Source organism: Dothidotthia symphoricarpi, assembly GCF_010015815.1.
Source record: "Dothidotthia symphoricarpi CBS 119687 unplaced genomic scaffold P153scaffold_25, whole genome shotgun sequence".
Taxonomy (NCBI): domain Eukaryota; kingdom Fungi; phylum Ascomycota; class Dothideomycetes; order Pleosporales; family Dothidotthiaceae; genus Dothidotthia; species Dothidotthia symphoricarpi.
Genome location: NW_022985032.1, coordinates 102191 through 121391, shown reverse-complemented (window position 1 = coordinate 121391; position 19201 = coordinate 102191). Strand labels below are relative to the sequence as shown.

General features: G+C 35.0%; 2 protein-coding genes across 2 annotated transcripts; one reads left to right on the top strand and one right to left on the bottom strand.

Annotated features, from left to right (window-relative positions):
* Positions 1–11771: 11771 nt before the first annotated feature.
* Positions 11772–13596, top strand: P153DRAFT_401441 (peptidase S10, serine carboxypeptidase). The gene is made up of 2 exons (XM_033671904.1): positions 11772–12452; positions 12509–13596. Exons 1-2 carry the CDS (start codon positions 11824–11826, stop codon positions 13464–13466), a joined length of 1587 nt encoding a protein of 528 aa, XP_033518268.1. The 5' UTR covers positions 11772–11823; the 3' UTR covers positions 13467–13596.
* Positions 13597–14115: 519 nt separating this feature from the next.
* Positions 14116–17179, bottom strand: P153DRAFT_390919 (DUF1212-domain-containing protein; the record flags this gene model as incomplete). The annotated part of the gene is made up of 4 exons (XM_033670987.1): positions 14116–14446; positions 14569–15092; positions 15160–15859; positions 15966–17179. 4 exons carry the CDS (start codon positions 17177–17179, stop codon positions 14116–14118), a joined length of 2769 nt encoding a protein of 922 aa, XP_033518267.1.
* Positions 17180–19201: the final 2022 nt, after the last annotated feature.

Sequence of the window (19201 nt, the reverse complement as noted above, 5' to 3'; positions counted from 1 at the left end):
AGTTAAGGAGAAGAATCTCCTCTATAGTTTATTTTATTAGAAGCTAGTAGTTAGCTTTATTAATAGTAACTATTTAAATATTCTTAAACTATATAAACTTATACTCTTATATAGTAATATAAGAAGAACTACTAAAGAAGTAGGCCCTTAGATATTTTAGGTAGTAAACTTTATAGGTTATAACTTTATACTAAGGTACCTTTAGCTATAAGAGGTAGATCTAAAGATCTACTTCTTAATAAGTAAGTTTAAATAGTAGGTAGATAATACTAATAGAATTTAGTTACTTTCTATAAAATAACTACTAGATAATATAAGTTTAGAAGAAAGAGTATATATTCTCTATCCTAATAATCTAGCGTATAAGCTTCTACCTAGTAGCTAGAAAGCCCTATATAAGAAACTTCTATAGAGAGACCTTAGAACGCCTATACCTATAGGTAGAGTATAACTAGGAGAGAATATAGTTTAAGATATAGAGTACTATTACTAAAAAAGAATTCTCTAGTTAAAGAATAAGTTCTTAAAGATTATTAATTATCTTTATTACTATATATAGAACTATCTAGACTTAGCCTAGCTACTAGAAATAGTAGCCTATTAAATAGTTACTAGTATATATAATAAGAACCCTAATTAGGCTAGACTACCTCTAGGCATAGCCTATATCCTAACTAATAATATTAAGATAAATACTCTATATCTAGTAGTTAAAGATAATATACCTAATTTAAATAAATTAAAATTTATACTAAAAAAGCTATACTATAAGTAGCTTATATTTAGTAAGTATTAAGTAGGTATACTTTAACCTAATAAGAAGTATAATTACTTTATTAACTTAAAGCTAGAAACTAAAGTCCTAAATCTCCTTATCTATAACCTCTTTAGCTATAAGCTAAAAATCCTATAGAACTACCTTAATATAGCTTAGAAAAAGAGATAGATCTATTCTAGTAAATTACTTATAGGTACTCTAATCCTCTTTATACTAAAAGCTAATAAAATAATAAGACTTTACATAGACTATTATAAACTAAATAAAGTTATAATTAAGAATTAATACTCTATTTTACTTATAGGTAAGATATTAGATTAATTATTAAAGGTAGCTATCTTCTTTAAGCTTAACCTCTATAAAGCCTATTATAGGCTATAAGTTAGAAAGAGTAATAAGTAGAAGATAGCTTTTAAAATAAGATATAGCTATTTTAAGTACCTAGTTATACCTTTTAGATTAGTAAATGTACTAGTAATATTCTAATCCTATATCTATAAAGCCTTAGGTAGCCTAGTAGATTATACCTATATAGTATATCTAGATAATATCTTAATCTACTTTAAGAATAAGGAAGATTATAATACCTATATTAAGAAAATCCTTAATAGGCTTATTAAGTAGAGCTTATACTATAAGGTAAGTAAATATATCTTTTTAATAAAATCTATAAAGTTTCTAGGCTTTATAGTTACTTCTAGTAGTATAGTTATAGACCTAGTAAGGGTATAAACTATTAGAGAGTAGCTAGAGCCTAAAAGATATAAAAATATCTAAGTATTTTTAGGTTTTATAAACTTTTATAGAAGATTTATCTATAACTACTTTAGTATTATATATTTACTAGTAGACTATATAATAGCTGCCTAGTTTCTAGTACTAGCCTCTATAGGAGCTAGCGCAGATAGAAAAGAAAAGAAAAACCTAAAGAAAACTTAAAAGAGTCTAATAAAATAGTATTAACTATAAAGTTAGCCTAATAAGGTTTATAAGGCCTTTTTCTTTATCTAATTAAAGTTTATAGAAGCCTCTATACTCTAGTACTTTAATTTAGTAAAGCTAGTAATAGTTTTAACTAATATATTAGACTTTACTATAGTAGTAATCTTACTTTAGCCCTAAATATCTAAGCTAGTAACTAACTTTTATTAAAAGCTAGTAGCGTTCTAGAGCTATAAGTTTACTAGCCTATTAATTTAATAGTATATATATAATAAGGAACTTTCTATAATTATAGAATTATTTAGGTAGATAAAATACTACCTTAAATACGCTCTATTAATAATTTAAGTCCTCTCTAATTATAATAACCTTTAGTACTTTATAACTATAAAGGAACTCTCCTCTAAATAAGTATATTAGGTAGAAAAGCTAGCTTAATTTAACTTTAAAGTTAAATATAAGTTAGGACTAAAGAACTTAGCTAATAGTTCCTTAAGATACCCTAACTATATATAAGGCTTTATAGTTAGAGAATAATAGGTACTTTATAATATAATATTACCTATACTTTAATAAAAGCTTTAAATATAAACTTTTTAAAAGTCTAAGGCTTAACTAATTAATTAGGTAATTTTAGTAAAAGACTACTTTAGAGGTAGGCTAGTATAGCTTTATTAACCCTTTAAAACAGTCTCTAAATAGAAATTTCTTAATAGTAGTTTAGCTACTAGTAGTATACTACCCTTAGCTCTTAATAGCCCTTTTATAAGCTATAATAGTTAGGGTTAATCTAAATTATTTAAAGCTTAAGAGTAGAACTTTAATATAGCTATAGTATTAGACTATATACTTAATAATTAGGTTCTAGCCTTTATATACCTTATAAATAAAGCTGTATAAAGAGAAAATACTTATATACTAGAAATTCTAGAATAGCTCTTTAATTTTATTAAATAGGTTTAAGAATAAGATAAGGCCTATCCTATAAATAAAGCGCTAGTAATATAGAGAAATAGTAGAGTAATTAAGAGTACTACCTTATAGAAAGTTAATCCTAGTAGTATCCTACGTAGAAGTAAGAAAGTATAAATTCCTAATAATATTACTCTATGCTAAAATATACTTATAAGGAACTATAATAATCCTATAAAGAGTTACTATAGAGTTAAAAAGACTAGAGATCTCCTTATAAGAAAGTATTACTAGCTATACTTTAAACTAGATATCTATAAATATATTAAAAGGTATACTACTTACTAGTTAAATAAGATTTAATAGTATAAGCTATAAAGGATACTAATACTTCTTTCTATACCTAATATAGTATAGTAATATTACTTCTTAGACTTTATTACTAACTTACCTAAGTTAAAAGATAACTTAAAGAATATATATAATTTAATTCTAGTATTAGTAGATAGGTTTAGTAAGTATATTTACTACCTCTTTATAACTAAAATAATCTTATTCTAGAGAGTAGCTAAACTACTTCTTAAATAAGTATTCTTAAAATAAGGACTTTTAGATACCTTACTATTAAATTATAGCTTAGTATTTACTAGTTAATTCTAGTTAGATATATACTACTACTTTAAAATTAATTATTACCTAAGTATAGTATTCTACCCCTAGACTAATAGTTAGACTAAAAGGCTAAACTAGAAACTTAAAATATACCTATATATCTATATAAACTATAAGTAGGATTACTAGGTTCTATTATTACTATATACTAAATATATATATAACTTTAAAGTGTACTCTATATATAAAGAATACCCTATTAAGGTAGTATTTAAGTTAAACCTAAAAGGCTTTAATAAAATTTTAAATAAGTACTAGTTAAGGTAACCTCCTAAAGTTTAAAATAAGGATATAAAGGTACTAGAGCTCTACTAGTAAGTTACTAAGAAACTTACTTAATAGTAAGAAATATAGAAAGAGGTAAAGTAGAGCCTTAAGTATACTTAGAAAGGTATAATAAAATAGTATAATACTAAGTACTTTAAGAAATACTATACTAAAGGTAAGTAAGTACTTCTTTAAGTAAAAAATATTACTACTAGGCAGCCTTTAAAGAAATTTAATGCTAGGTACCTTAGGCTCTTTATAATTATAAAGTATATTAGGAAATTAGCCTATAAACTAGTACTACTACCTTTTATAGAGTATATATATTTAGTATTTAATATATTATTACTTAAACTATAGTAGGAACCTTTTACTAAGAAAGGCTTCTAGCTAAAGCCTATATAACTTCTAAAGAATACTTTACCTAAAGATAGGTATAAAGTTAAAGAAATTATAAAATACTATAATACTACTACTTAAAAGTAAAAGTATAGAGTAAAGTAGCTAGGTTAGTCTAATAAAAATACTACCTAGAAACTACTTAAGAATCTTAATTACTATAATAAGATTTTTTAAGACTATCTAGTAAACCTATAAGATACATCTTAGAGTATCTATAGGCTACCTAGAAAATATAGGTAGAAGGTAAAGGCCCTACTAGATCTAGAAGTTAATAATCTACTAAGGTAGAAATAAGGATATTCTAGAAAGAATGTTTAAAAGAAAGAAAAAGAAGAAAGCTAGAGCTATAGTATAGTAATTACCTTTAAAACTAAAATTATAAACTAGTATAGAATAATATAGGCCTTAGTAAAGATAGAAAATTATAATTATTATTTCTTATACTATCTAAAGAAACTAAAATATATATCTACTAAAGAAACTTTTATAGTTACCTATTAGAATACTATAAAGTTAGAACTAATACTACTAAAGTTATACTTAGCTATTAAAAAACTAGAGGAGCTAGTAGTAAAAGCTTTTCTAGAAGTACTACTAGCTACCTTTTAACTAGAAGTATAGGGAGCTATTAAATAAAGATACTTCTAAAGTAATAGTAAGAATAAGATCTTCTTCTTCTTAGTATTAAGAATATTAGTACTATAGTAGTAAAAGTGCTAGTTAATATTCTTAAAAGTACTATTATATAGGAAGTAAGCCTTTATAAAAGTGTAAATAATAATATTATTAGAATAACGTAGGCTAGTAGTACTAAGACCTAACTAAAATAGATTAGTAATAGAAAGATACTAAAATAATAGTAAATTAACCTTATATTACTTTAAGTTATACTAAGTAGAAACTTAATAAGCCTAACTAAAAGCTATAGTAGAGAGACTACTATTAGTAATAGTATAGTACTTAGTATAATTATACTTAAGAAAACTCTTATAATAAGCCTTAGTATAGGTATAAGTATTTACTTAGTTAACCTATACCTAGTTATCTATAAAAAGTATATTAGAGTTAGTAGTAGATATAAAGCTAGTAAACTTCTAAGTCTTACGTAAGGTATACTTAAGGTAGTAGTTAAGGACATTAATAGTATAATAAAACTTAGGTAAGATCTATTAAGGTTAGTAATAAATAAGGTATAAATAAAATAAAATAAAAAACTTACCTTAGTATAACCTTTAGTTTTAGTATTAGAATAACTGCTATAAATACCCTAACTAGCCTTATATTTATAGTATAGCTTATTACCCTACTATAGCTTAAAAAATAATATAATAGTACTATTAGAAAGGCACTTTTAGAAGGTAGTAGTAAGAAAGTTAATATAGCTTATATACTAAAAGTAAGTAAGAGTAGGCTAAGAGGCTATACTAGTAAAGAGCTAGTAGATCTACTTAGGTAAAGGCGTATTACTAATATAAAAAGGTAGAAGCATAGTAAGTTAATAAAAAGAAGGTTATTATAGTAATATTAAAGTTATAAGGTAATATATAGGTATTTTATACCTATCTAGTATATGCGTATAGGCCCTTTAGAACTACTGTAATACTATACTACTTTACCTTACTTTATATATACTAATAACTATAAAAAGTTATTATAATATAAATAAATAATAAATACTACTTAAAATACTAAGACTATACCTAGTAAACTACTTATAAAGAGCTAATAGACTTTTATAAAAGAACTATAGTTATAAACCTTATAAAGAGTATAATAAGTACTAATATTAAAGTAAGTACTACCTATATAGAATAAACCTTTAAGGAGGCTACTAGTAATATACCTTATAAGAATAATACTAGCCTATAAATAATTACGTAAGTTAGTATAAATACTAACTATAATAATAAAGTAAGTAAATAATAAATTATTATAAGTAAACTTTATATTAAGCTCTTACTTTATATAATTATGTATTATAAAGCTCCTAAAATAGGGCTAGAAAAGTAATAGAGCCTAATAAACTATCTATATAGTTAATAGGTACCTAATAAGGTAAAACTTATAAACGTAAAGTTACTAATAATAATAAATAGTAAGTATAACTATACTTCTAAGAATTATAATTTAGGAATAATAGTAAATAGGACTCTTTATAGAGGCCTAGTAGTTACCTATAATAAACTAGGCTATACTTACTAAAGTTATAAAGACTTAGTAATAAGGACGTAGGCCTAGCGTAGTAGGCCCTTAGGCTAGATCTAAAGACTAGCCTAAGAAAAACTTAAATAATTTAGTACTAAATTTCTTCTAAACTATTTTTCCTTTATAGAAGGTTTTTATAAAGTTTAATTAAGGTAACTATATAAATTAAATACCTATTTATTTACTTTAAAAATTCTAGCAGTTTAAAATAAACTATAAGAAGAAGGAGAGCTTTATTATAGGTATTTCTATCTAAGCTCCTGTTAGCTTACCTTTAGTAAACCTCTAGGCTAAGAGTATAAGGCCTTTAAAGCTCTAGTATATAGTACTTATAAATCCCTAGGGCTTATACCCTAAGAATTTATCTAATCTCTTAATAAATACCTATTTGTCCTATATCTTAATTACCTATTTATAGTGCCCTTACAGATACTAAGGTTTTAAACTAAAAATAGATTTACTTCTACTAAAAGCTAATAGAATATAACTTTATTATTAAATATTAACTAAGAGTAATAAACCTAGCTAATAAACTATTAAGAAGGCTAGACTATATAGTAGTAACTTAAGATCTAGACTAGAAATATAATAAAGCCTTTATAGATCTAATAAAGAACTTATTAACTAGAGTAGAAATTAATAGACTCTTATTAATCTACTCTATTACTATATAAAGCTAATATATTAGAAAGAACTATTAAGAACTTTAATATATAAATAGGTTAGTAAGATAGAATAGTAGGCCTAGACTAAAGCTCTAATTAATAAAATCTAATTTAGAAGGTTTAAATTTAGAATCTTCTAACTTATCTAATAATTTAGATACTAAAGTAGCCTAAATTAGTATATAAGAGCTAGAATTAGAACTAGAAAAGGTTATAATCCTTATAATACTAGAATTAAAGTTATTAGTACTAAAAGAATATTATAATAATCTAATAGTAGGCTATTTTAGCTAGAAGAAGATACTAAAGAAGCTTTAGTATAAGTACTAGTAAATAAATATATTAAAAGATATAGTAAACTACTATATAAACTATAACTACTATAAGAGGTTAGTTATACTAAAATACTAACTATATAAGCTTCTTTAACCTCTAAAACTACTTTTAGAACTATAGAAAGATATAATAATAGACTTTATTATAAAACTACCTACTAGTAAATATCTAAGGTAGGTATATAACTTAATTCTAGTAGTTATATATAAACTTACTAAGATATCCTACTATATTCTAGTAAGAGTAGATTAGACTAAAGTAGACCTAGCCTATATATAAGTAAAGAAAATTATTTAACTTTATAAAGTACCTAAGACTATAATTTCTAACTAAGGTTCTTTAATAAATTTAAAGTTATAAGATATATTTAACTACTACCTAAACTTTAAAAAGATCTTAACCTTTACTTATTACTTATAAATAAATAGTTAGATAAAAAGGTAGAACTAAATACTAAAGTAGTACCTTTAGTACTTCTATTATCTAAAATAAAATAATTAAGTACTATAAATCCTAATTATAGTATTTACTTATAATAATAGTATATATATAATAATTAGAGTTACTCTATTCTAAGCCTACTATAGGGTATACCTAAGAGCCCCTAATTAGCCTAATTAACTCTTTAAAGAAGGTAAAGCTCCTCTAAAGAATAAATTAGTAGTAAAAGTAATAGTACTATAAGTAAAGTATAAAAAGAAAATTCTAGTTTTAAATAAATACTAGAAAAAATATACTAATAAAAAAAGACTTTACTATAAATTTAAAGTAGAAAATAAAGTTTTTATATCTAATTAATATATAAAGTCTACTAGACTAAAAAAGAAGCTTAATTAAAAGATATTAGAACTTAGAAAGATTATAGGCTAAATTAGCTCTACTATATTTAAAGTTAATCTTTTAGAAGTAAATAATACTTATCTAGTATACTATATATCTCTATTAGAATTCTATATAAGAAGAGAGATAATTTTATATAATAAACTCCTACTTATAAATATACTTTATAAAATAAAAGATAATATCTATAATATAAAGAAAGTAGTTAATAGAAGATAAAATAGTATAGGTATATAGAAATATCTAGTAAAGTAGAATAGCTACTTAGAAAATAAGAACTCTTAGAAACTTAAAATAAATCTAAGTAAAGAAATACTTATAGTATTCTAGAATAAGGTTAAAGTAGTCCTAAGATATATTAAAAGAAAGAATAGGCTATTATAAGTATAATTTTAAGATAAACTTCTTAAAAGAAGAAAGATAGAACTATAAAAAAATAGCTATATAGCTACTTTTTTCTATTTTTATCTACTTAGTAGGATTTTTATAAAGTTTAATAGTACTATACCTAGTAGTTAGAATTCTTAGGAAAAAGTCTAAGAAAATAACTTTAAAAGTAAATATAAAAAATTACTAAGTTAATTAAAATACTCTAAGTTACTATATAATATTAAAATATAGGTAAGAAATTAGAATAAATTAGTATAAGTTAACTATAATTATTATTTATAAAGCCTATATAAGGCTAAAAAGTAACTCTTTTAGTATATAATACTAGAAATATATATATAGCTATATCTTAGCTCTACTACTACTAATCTAAGTTAATTTATACTAATTAGTACCTAAGTATACTTATTCTTATTCTTATTCTTTTTATAGGTCTTAGTAGCTTTCTTAGTAGATATAAAGTACTTATTAGTAGTAGTAAAATCTACCTTAGTAGTTTAAAAAGTAATAGTAGCTATAGTAGCCTTTTTCTTCTCTTTAGTAACTACTTTAACTAAAGTCTTACTAAAACTATATATACTAAACTAATTCTAGATAGTTAGTACTAATTTATACTAATAAAGCTTATAAGTAGCTACTTACCTTTTTATAAAGAGTAAGATCTAGGTCTTTATTATTAGAGGCCTTAAAAGCTTACTTTTTAGCTATAGCCTTTTTTTAAAAGCTAGCTTTAAACTAATTATAACTCTTAATATAAATACTAGACTTAGTAGACTTATTAATCTTAGTTATACCTATATAGACTATAAGAGACTTATAATAAAGAGAGTACTTACTATTATAAATAATTAAATACTATTAGAGCTAATTATTACTAATTTTAACTACTTACTTATAAATTAAGCTAATAATCTTATTAGTAAGATTAATAACCTTTACCTTAAATATAATATATAAAGAGAGTATATATAGAATATAATTATACTATATAAGCTTACCTTCTTCTATAGCTTCTATAACTATATCTTTACTAGATAAGTAGTAAGTAAGTTACTTTTTAAGCTTAATAAAGTACTTATAGTAAGTATTAAAGAGCTAGAAGAGTTAATTAGTTATAACTTATACTAATTAAAGCTAATAAATATACTCTAAAATAGTTCTAGCTAAGTTAGGTATAATAATAATACTATATACCTTAATAGTTACTATTATAGAACTTACTTTATAAATTAATATTAGTACTAAAGAAGTAGATTAAATTATTTATAGTAAAGTTACTATTAGCTAAAAGGTTTAGGTAGTATATATAAAGAACTTTAGTTTAGTAACTAGTATCTTTATAGTCTTTAAGGTACTAAGCTTTTATTAAAGTAACTATCTTAATTATATTAAAAGTAAAGTAAGTTAGGTAGTTATTAAAAGAGTTTTACTAAGATAGTTAACTAATATCTAATACTTACTAAGCCTATTAAACCTAAATTCTACTAATTAGTACTAATTAGAGCTAATTAATACTTTCTACCTTTCTACTAAAAATATACCTAGAGCTTAGAAACTTCTAAAAATTAGAAGTAAAAAGGAGGTAGAGTATAGAAAACTAAAAAAGAGCCTTTATTATATACTTAGGTAAGGCCCTTAGAGCTTAGGCTACCTTCTAAGTAAGTAAATAGTAAAAGAAGTAAAAATAAGTACCTATTTCTTTTACTCTAAACTAAGATTTTAGTTATAATATACTTTAGAAGTATCTTAATTAGGCTAAATTAGCTTAATTTAGCTATCTACCTAAATAGTTACTCTAATATACCTATAATATACTTAATATTACTAAATATAAGTAATAGAAGATATAGTCTACTAGATTAAGATAATTATACCTAAAAAGAGGGATATTATTAAGTAAGTATAAAGTAATAAGTAGTTTATATACTATTATACTAGCTCTAGCCTCTTAGCTTATATATATAGATAAAAGTACCTTATAAAGGGATATAAGTTCCTTAGTAATTTATCTTATTATATATTTAATACTATTCTTCTATCTTTACTATACTATATTACTACTATAACTAAGTCTTATAGTATATTTTACTTATTTACTACTTATAAATAGTTTATTAACTTTTATAGAACTTTATAAAATAGTTTATAAACTTTACTATTTTATTTTAAAAATTAAGCTATAGCTAAATAAGATTAAGTTAAAGTAGTTTATAAGTATAAAGTTATAGTTTAGTTAATTCTTTATATAGTTTATAAGTATAAAATATAGTTTATCTAGCTTATTATATAAGTATTAGGCTTTAATACTTAGTTTTATAGGCTATTATAGCTTTTTAGAATAAAATTTTATTTTATAAAATTTAATTTATAGGCTAATTTATATACTTACGTAATTTTTACTACTAATTATTAATTTATATTTACCTTCTACCCTGTTTTTCTGCTAATATATACCTGTAGACTTTGCTTTGCTAGCCTATATATTAGTATCCTGCAACAGCAACTGTTTTTGTAGCATTATTTCTGCCTATTTTATCTTCGTTGTTGATTGCTTAAGAGATCTGGCATGCATGCATGTCGGATGGTTGATGACGTCATCTTAGGACAATGCTTGTAGGTGCATGTTTACGCTGGAAAGGAAGCCGCTTTCACCATTGTGCCGGGGATTTGCTAAAGTTATTGACAAGTCTCCCATACATCTCCGTCAGCGAAAGGATCAAGATCCGTCGGGATCGTTTATTGACAGCCAATTCTGGATGAAGATCGCAATGAAGTTGGTACGTTATACGAAACATGACAACCTTGAAGACTTTCAAAGACACCTTCCTGTAAAGGTTAGTGGTAAAATGTCGGCATCCTTCCGTGCACAACAGTTACACCTCCCGGTCTTACATGTTTTACAGGACGTTCACCATATTTCAACCCTGTGTTGCTGCTGATCCTGAGAGTTTCGGCTTCCAAATCAAAGCGATGCCTGAGTCTTATCTTCTTGATGTTGCACGCACACCAATTCCTGTCCATGTTACAAGAAGGTGCTACTCAACGAAAACATCTCCATGCTACCCAACACTTCTTATCGCGAGTCTTCCCCGTCTCGAACCGTTACTCGTACAACGGTCGGGGATATAGCGAGTCAAGCCCAGACGATCCTAGCATCTTGATTTCATGCATGGCCTTGTCACTGGTGACTGAATTACCGAGTGCTGTGTTTCGTTTGGACGGGTAACGCAGCTGCCTGATTAGGTATAGACACTGCAGAAGTTGAGTGGTTGAGCGACATACCGATGCTGAAGCGGACAAGAATGACGACCGATGTGCAGATCGAACCGCTGATATTCTTATAAAGCGTCAAACAGCGAACCCGAGAGGATTGGCAAGCATTTTTCTTCCTCTTATTCACATAAGCTTTCTGTCATGGCGCGTCTCGCTCGTCTTGTGGCTGTCTTGGCAGCCATCTCTCTCAGCAGTGCACGCAGGACAGCTCCTATGCGGCGTGGACCTCCCGCATACCCCACAAATGTCACGACCATAACCTCACCGCAGGGCGCAAAGATCACATATAAGCAGCCTGGAAAGCAGGGGATCTGCGAAACAAAGGAGGGCGTCGACGACTATGCAGGGTACATCAGTCTCAGCCCTACGCAAAACATGTTCTTCTGGTTCTTCGAGGCACGAGAGAACCCTTCCGAGAAACCACTCACATTATGGCTCAACGGCGGCCCTGGAAGCGATTCCATGATTGGGCTGTTGCAAGAACATGGGCCATGCAATGTCACGGAGGACCTGAAGACGCAATGGAATCCGTACTCATGGAATGAGCATAGCAACATGCTATATTTGAGTCAGCCAGTTGGTGTTGGCTTCTCGTACGAGACGCTGGAAGAGGATGCAGACGGAAGATACTCACTCGTTAGCCCCAACACCACAAACACAACAGAAGCTGCTGCCATCGGTGCATGGCATATCCTGCAAGCGTTCCTGGACCTTTCACCGCAGCTTGATCCTGATATCCAGAACTTCACATTCAATTTGTGGACCGAGAGGTGAGTACTCCGTTTTTACTTATTTTCAGAGCCCATTCGCTGATACGAAGGAACAGCTACGGTGGGCATTACGGCCCCGGCTTCTACAACTATTTCTACAAGCAGAATGAGGCCATTCGTAACAGCTCAGTCAAAGGTGTGGAGCTTCAGATGGACACTCTTGGCATCATCAACGGCATCGTCGACGAACAAATCCAGGCACCGTACTATCCCGAGTTCGCTGTGAACAACACATACGGAATCAAGGCTGTCAACGACTCCACTTATGAAATGATGAAGGAGGCTTACTACGGTCCCAACGGTTGCCGTGATCAAGTCCAAGCTTGCAAAGAAGCTGATCGATCTACTGCCGCTGGAAAGGCCGTCTGCAGAGCAGCAACTAGCGTATGCCGCGGCGACGTCGAAGGCCCATACTACTCCGAGGACGGCAGAGGCGTCTACGATGTCCGCCATCCATACGACGACCCCACCCCACCACCATATTTCAGTGCTTTTCTCAACCTGGCTTCCACACAGGAGGCTCTTGGCGTCAGTGTCAATTACACGTCAAGCAGCTCCCTTGACGTCTATTATGGGTTCGAGTCGACTGGTGACTTTGTCTATCCCAATTTCAAGGAAGACCTCGAGGAAATTCTGGGCTACGGTGTTCGTGTTGCACTGATATACGGAGATGCTGACTACATCTGCAACTGGTTCGGAGGCGAAGCGGTCTCCCTCGCTCTCGACTATGCCAACAGTGACAAGTTCCGGGCTGCTGGCTACACTCCCTTCCTGGTCGATGGCGTGGAGTATGGTGAGGTTCGCGAGTATGGCAACCTTAGCTTCACGAGGGTCTACGAAGCGGGTCATGAGGTGCCGTACTACCAGCCTGTGGCGAGTCTAGAGCTTTTCAAGCGTGTGCTTGACCATGTCACCATTGCAGATGGAAGCATGGTTGTCACGGGTAACTACAGCACGAATGGCACTGCGAAGGCCACGCACACAGAGTCGTACGTAGCGCTTCCTACCAAGTAGAGTTCGATTGTTCGTTGGGAGTAGAGGTCGAACGTGAAATGTGCTGTGGCTAGAGTTTAGATAGTTCTTGGTTCTGTATCGGCAGCGTTCTTGTTCCCTCTACATCTATGATTCTGCAAGACTTTCTGCGACGTTTTTCGTAACAATTATAAGTAAACGGCATGCGTATAAAAAATTTCAAATCACCAGGTGTGAGGTCAATATACGTGTCACTGACTTAAGGCATGACTTGGGATGTGCGTGTCGCTAATCGTATCCAATCACAAACTGGTATATCCAATGGTGGTGAGAATTCAAAATGAGCGAGACCTTCTGCCTCAGAGTCCCCCAGGACACAATGTCATTATCCACATGACGCGACTACTATCAAAACATCGTTGCTTCCTACAAAGCTTTCCCAACGCCCGAAAATGCTTGATCCCAAACTCCGCGCAATGCATGTCTATCCTTTGCTCTCCCATGTCAATAAAGAGCTGTGTATCCATGACTCAGTTCCTTCAAATGCAAACCCTGTCCTGGTATCCTCAAGATTTCCCAGGGATCCCAGCGCAGAGCGCAACCGCCCCAGCAAAGATCGCTGAAAATCTCTAGGATGCCTGATGATATCGCAATCCACTACCCTAAGCGCCCGCACACATGTAAAATCTATCTAGAAGCTGAACAACCCAGACCTCCTCTTCCCCAGAGGGTAAACTAGTAGCGCAGCTAAGAACAATCCCACTGTGATACCTATGGCGATCTGCACAACCGAGAATCCGACATTCAGTGCAATGGAATTGAGACTGTTACTAGTGGTGGAATCCACTGTGCTGATAACTGTGGCATTGCCCGTGCTGTTGCGTGTAATCGAATCGGCGGAAGCGAGGCCAGATACAAGGGAGCCCTGTACACTGAGACCCGATGGGACCTGGACGAAGATCGCTGGTAGCATAGCGGCTGCGGCGAGACCGTAGCCGATTTTGCGTGCATGTGGTGTGAAGCTAGTAGATATTAGTAAGGCTCACGTGAGGTGGTGTGATAGTAGTTCGAGGCTTCCAAAGTGCCAGCTGGTCTGCATAACACAGTGGGGTTCTCTAGGTTCTATCATGGAATTTTCACTTACTCGCTGATCGAACTGGCTGAGGAGCCTGGATGGCTGCCATTGTGGGTACTGCTGTACTCGGAGCGCTCGAGCTTCGAGGCTGAACGCTGGGATCCGTGGCGGTTTCGCCTCCACATCTTCTGGAACTTGATGAAGTGAGGGCGCAGCGTGTTCTCCCAGGTATCTAGGCACCAGTTCTCCACATAACGACCGAACCGAGCGTGTACATTAGCTGCAATGCCGATTGCCAGAGCGCCAACGGTGTTACTGATCTGCGCGTTGTTCTTGAAGTACTTGGAACTGTGGAAGTTGACGACCCATCCAATGAAAGCAATGACAGTCATGGAGGGCATTTGTTTGTACTTGGCTTGGTTGACGATCTGGAGGCAGATGGCGAAAGCGGGAACGAAAAGGTAGTAGTAATTTGATGACATCGGCTCATGACATGTCGTTCTTGACGTGGCGTTGCTGTCCATCATGCCGTACAATACGGTACCTATGGTGATTCCGAAGCCAAGGATTAGGGAATAGATGATGGCATATACCTGAAGAGTGTAAGCGGGGAACAAGATATAAGAATCTAGAGCTCATGAGACTCTGATCAGTGCTTACCATGCGTACAGAGCCGGCTACGATATGCCTGCTCTGAAGCTCAAGCGACGCGCAGAGAACCATGAAACCAGGTAGGATGAGCGCAATACTGGCCTGTGCCATCGCACTAAAACACAACAATTCCGTGCCGTTATGCCTGATCGATCCTAGAGCACGTGCGATGAAGCTCGTGATGACAGCAGCGGCGATCTCGAATACGTTACTGATCAAGTCATTTCCAGGGGCCACAACAAGTTGCAGCCACCCAATGATGCAACCTAGCAGAAAGCAGAACGGCAAATCGATCCATCGAGCATTGAAAGCGAATGGAGCAACAGTAGCGGATGCTAGTCCGTATACCGGGACTCTCAACCAGCGGTTGTACTTGTCTTTGCGTGTCATGATGGCGTCCAGCCGAGGTGTCGCTTCTTCGACGCCAACGCGATCATGTACGACTTCTTTGTAGATCTCATGCACATCGCGCAGCTTACCAAGGTCGACACCCTGATTTGTCCGGACGAGCTTAACCTCACTGGTGTGGACCGAAGAGTCGTCAAAAGCGATGATCATGCATCCTGGCATGTATAGAAATTGTGCTTCGATCTCCAGTACGCGAGCCGACATGTTCATGTACTCTTCCAGTCGATGTGTGGGCGCTCCGTACATCATCAGGGCCTTGCAGAGCTTGCGAAGGTAGTTCTGCCTTGCCAATGTGCCAGCACTATGGTGATAAGTCAGTCTGGTGTACTTCCAAATACTGGTGAATGGCTCTTGACATCGCCACAGCAACCCAGACTATCCGAGCACTATCATGAGGGTTGACTTACAGGTGGATCTTGATCTTCATGTCATGCTCGCGGCGTTTGCTGGCCTTCTTGAACCCCAAGACCGATTCGTCAGACTTTGCTCGCTTGCCCATACCCGGACGAGCTTTTTTGTACTGCTCTTCGAATTCATTGCCCAACTCTCGTTGCGCAGGTCGCGCGAGAGAGTTAGCAGATGATCCAACCAGCTGTCCAATGGAAGAGGCAGAGTTACTGCTTTGGAGGCGACCAAACCAGGGTTTTCCGGGTGTGCGGGGAGTTGAGTAACCTGATGCTGGAGGTGACGAGCTGGGTGTATTACCAACCGTTGATGCGCCGCTGAAGGTGCCATTGCTGAAGTTTCGAATGTGACTAGGCCGTGTGGGAGCTTGGGCGGCGTTGTTTACTTGTAGAAGCGTTCCGAGCACGCCTGTTCGATACTTGATGGGTCTTGTGACGTGCTCATCTTCAACCTCAAGGTCACGAGGTGTCACCTGTCCAGAGCGGAGTGGCGCTTCGGTGTGATAAAAGTCTTCAGGGTTGAGTGTGGGGGCCGTATGGGCGTGAACTGTATGCTGGCGAAGAATCATAGACGCGCGCTTCATGAACTGCGGATCATCGTCTGCATCGTCGACGGGCTTCGCTTCGGCTTTGTAGTGCGGTATATTCTGTAGTTCAATCGATGGTGACATTGGTGACGTTGGTGACATCGGGGACATGATTTCTTGTGAGTTGCGACGAGATATTGGAGCTGAGTAGGTGCCAACCGACTTGGATAGCTTTGCTGCTCGTCGCTGAGCTTCAAGCCCAGACCTCTCCTTAGCATGGGCTCCAACGGATGGCGTGCTGGACATCTCATCGTCGAAAGGGTTAGGCTCATCGTTCAGAAAGAACTCCGGGGGTGTGCGTCCAGCTTTCCGTATTGCAGGCCGAGGTTTCTGAACATCGCGTAACGGCACAACGGGTGGTTGAGGGCTTTGAGGGTACTCATCACCGAGTGCTAGTCGAATGGACTCTCCTAACCGATGAAGCTCATCCTGTGATACGTCCGATCTTTGGAGGGGAGTGTTGTGGCCATTCGAGCCTGTATCCTGCTGCTCAGGAGAATGCACATTTACAGGTCGGGTTACTGGTGCTTCTGCAGTAAAACCAACGCGTTTTCGTCCTGGAGTGGAAGACATGAGGTCGTCGTGGTGGGCTTGCAATCCGGACGGAGCGGGATCTTGAAAGGGGTCCATGTCGGTATTATACCGTCTGGCAACTACCAGATAGCTCAGTATGTGTGTGGGAAAGCCTCTTGGCAGCCAGAAACCGGAATCGTAGGATGTCAACGGACCACTCTAGAACGAAGGCGTCCGTGACTCGCAGGACCAGACACTGCACGTGGATCGTGGCAGGAACGCCTCAATGTGGATGAAAAGTCTCAAGATGGTTTGACTTCAGTCGTTCCCGGCACCTAGCGTCAGACCTCCGTTGGTGGTAGGGATGCAAGGGGCAATCCGTGAGCTGCGTTCGGGTATCAATGGATCCTTTGGGCGCGTGAACAGGAAATTAGATGAATTCTACTGGCCAACTGATAAGTAAAATTGTTGTTGAGGGAGGTGATGGAGTCAGAATAGAGCGTCTCGCGAGTGATAAGTCGCAGTTTTCAAGGTAATGACGGAATTCGTAGTGATGTTACAGGAGCTTCCTTGCGTGCTCGCGCGGGATTGATAAGGTGACGCTAGCGCGGGAGTACTGCATGCGATCCGAATAAACGAACAAAAAGATCAAGGGGGGTTGTTGTCAAAGTCTGCGGTAGAGCTACGTGCCCCGGTTTTTGAGTGCGGGTATCAGTGGCCAGAAGGTTCGATAAGTTGTTCTTCAGCTTGAACAAAGAGAGAGTGGAGAACCAAGACACGGAGCATGTAGGCAAACGAACGTCAGAAAAATTCGACAGGCACCAAATGAGAGACGCTTTGGCTCGGGAAGCGCGCGGGAGTGGCGTCGAGTAGTATTCTTAGATCCGCGACGGCCGAAATCGAAGAGCCGCAAGTGTGCCGAAGATGCTGGAACGAGCTGGCCGTAAGTTTGCCGGTGCCAGAGAAGTATAGGAATTTTGCAACCAACGAACAGCATATGGTCACCTATAAAATGCCTTGGAACACCGGTTATACGAAATCCTTGTCTGGCGATACACTCAGGAGAGGGAGGTCCATGATGGGCGGGATTTGCATATTGCGTACACCTATTCCATGCGCGGTAGTCAGAGCGCAAGAAAAGTGGACAAGTCGTGCCAGAGGAATGGCACATCTGGTTATGGAAATCCGAGATAAGCAGATAGTGGGTATAACTGGGTCAACCAAGCCTCCTACCTACGCGTCCTCCAATAATGGCCAAGAACAGCGGGAACATGTCGCAATGAATCATGATAAGGATCGTGTGGACCTGTGTAGTAGTGTTACCATGACATGATAAAGACCGTGAACGCCACATTGCCATGGCATTGTCCTGAGTCGAAAAGGCAAGCGGTGAGAGTTCTTCTCTGCGCATGTAGTGATAGGCAGGTTACTCGGGTGATAAAAAAAACGGCTTTGCCGTAGTTGATCGTGGCGATGTTGCGGCTGAAAACCCTGAAAAGCTTGTTCGACGCTAGTCGGTGGATTGGCCCGAGCGTGCCTGTGCATCCGACGCACATTCCCAACAGGCGCAACACGAGCTGGCGACTGTTTCGCGTCGCTCTCACATGTTTGTGCCGTGTGGGGGTCAGTGGATATGTTGTCTCTGCGTGACGTAGTGTCAGTGGTCCTATTTTCTAAGAGGGGCACGCGTTGCTACGACAGTGCGAGAAGTCAAACTCAAGACGCGTCGTCCATATCCACCTTGTTGCTATACTTACAGCGAGCAGCGTCAACCACTCGCCAATGTATTTCGATCATCGTCGATCTCCTTTTATTATTACACTGACACTCATAGGACGAGCTCAACAGTCCGAAACACAAAACATAGCGAAGATCAACAAGGATAATCAGTGCTCAGGAACATCATCAGGATACGACCGGAAACAGAATTTCTGACTCGCGGCATACGTCATATCCTGGTCGCCTGTCACTTTGTTGTTCCCACTTCCTTCACTAACATCATGGCGTGCAGCAAGATCCGCTGCAAATGTGGGCCATGTATGAGCTGTCCCCGCGCTGCTGCAAGGAAGGAATTCTGCCAAAATCAGTCTGGAGAGCGATACCCGCCCCCGAGGGGAGATGTCATGGAGCCCCACCCTC

What these genes read in the sequence shown, in the direction of transcription:
- P153DRAFT_401441 (XM_033671904.1), top strand. Translation starts at nt 11,824, where the DNA reads ATGGCGCGTCTCGCTCGTCTTGTGGCTGTCTTGGCAGCCATCTCTCTC. An exon ending in TTCAATTTGTGGACCGAGAG is followed by an intron (nt 12,453 to 12,508) that starts GTGAGTACTCCG and finishes ACGAAGGAACAG; the next exon opens with CTACGGTGGGCATTACGGCC.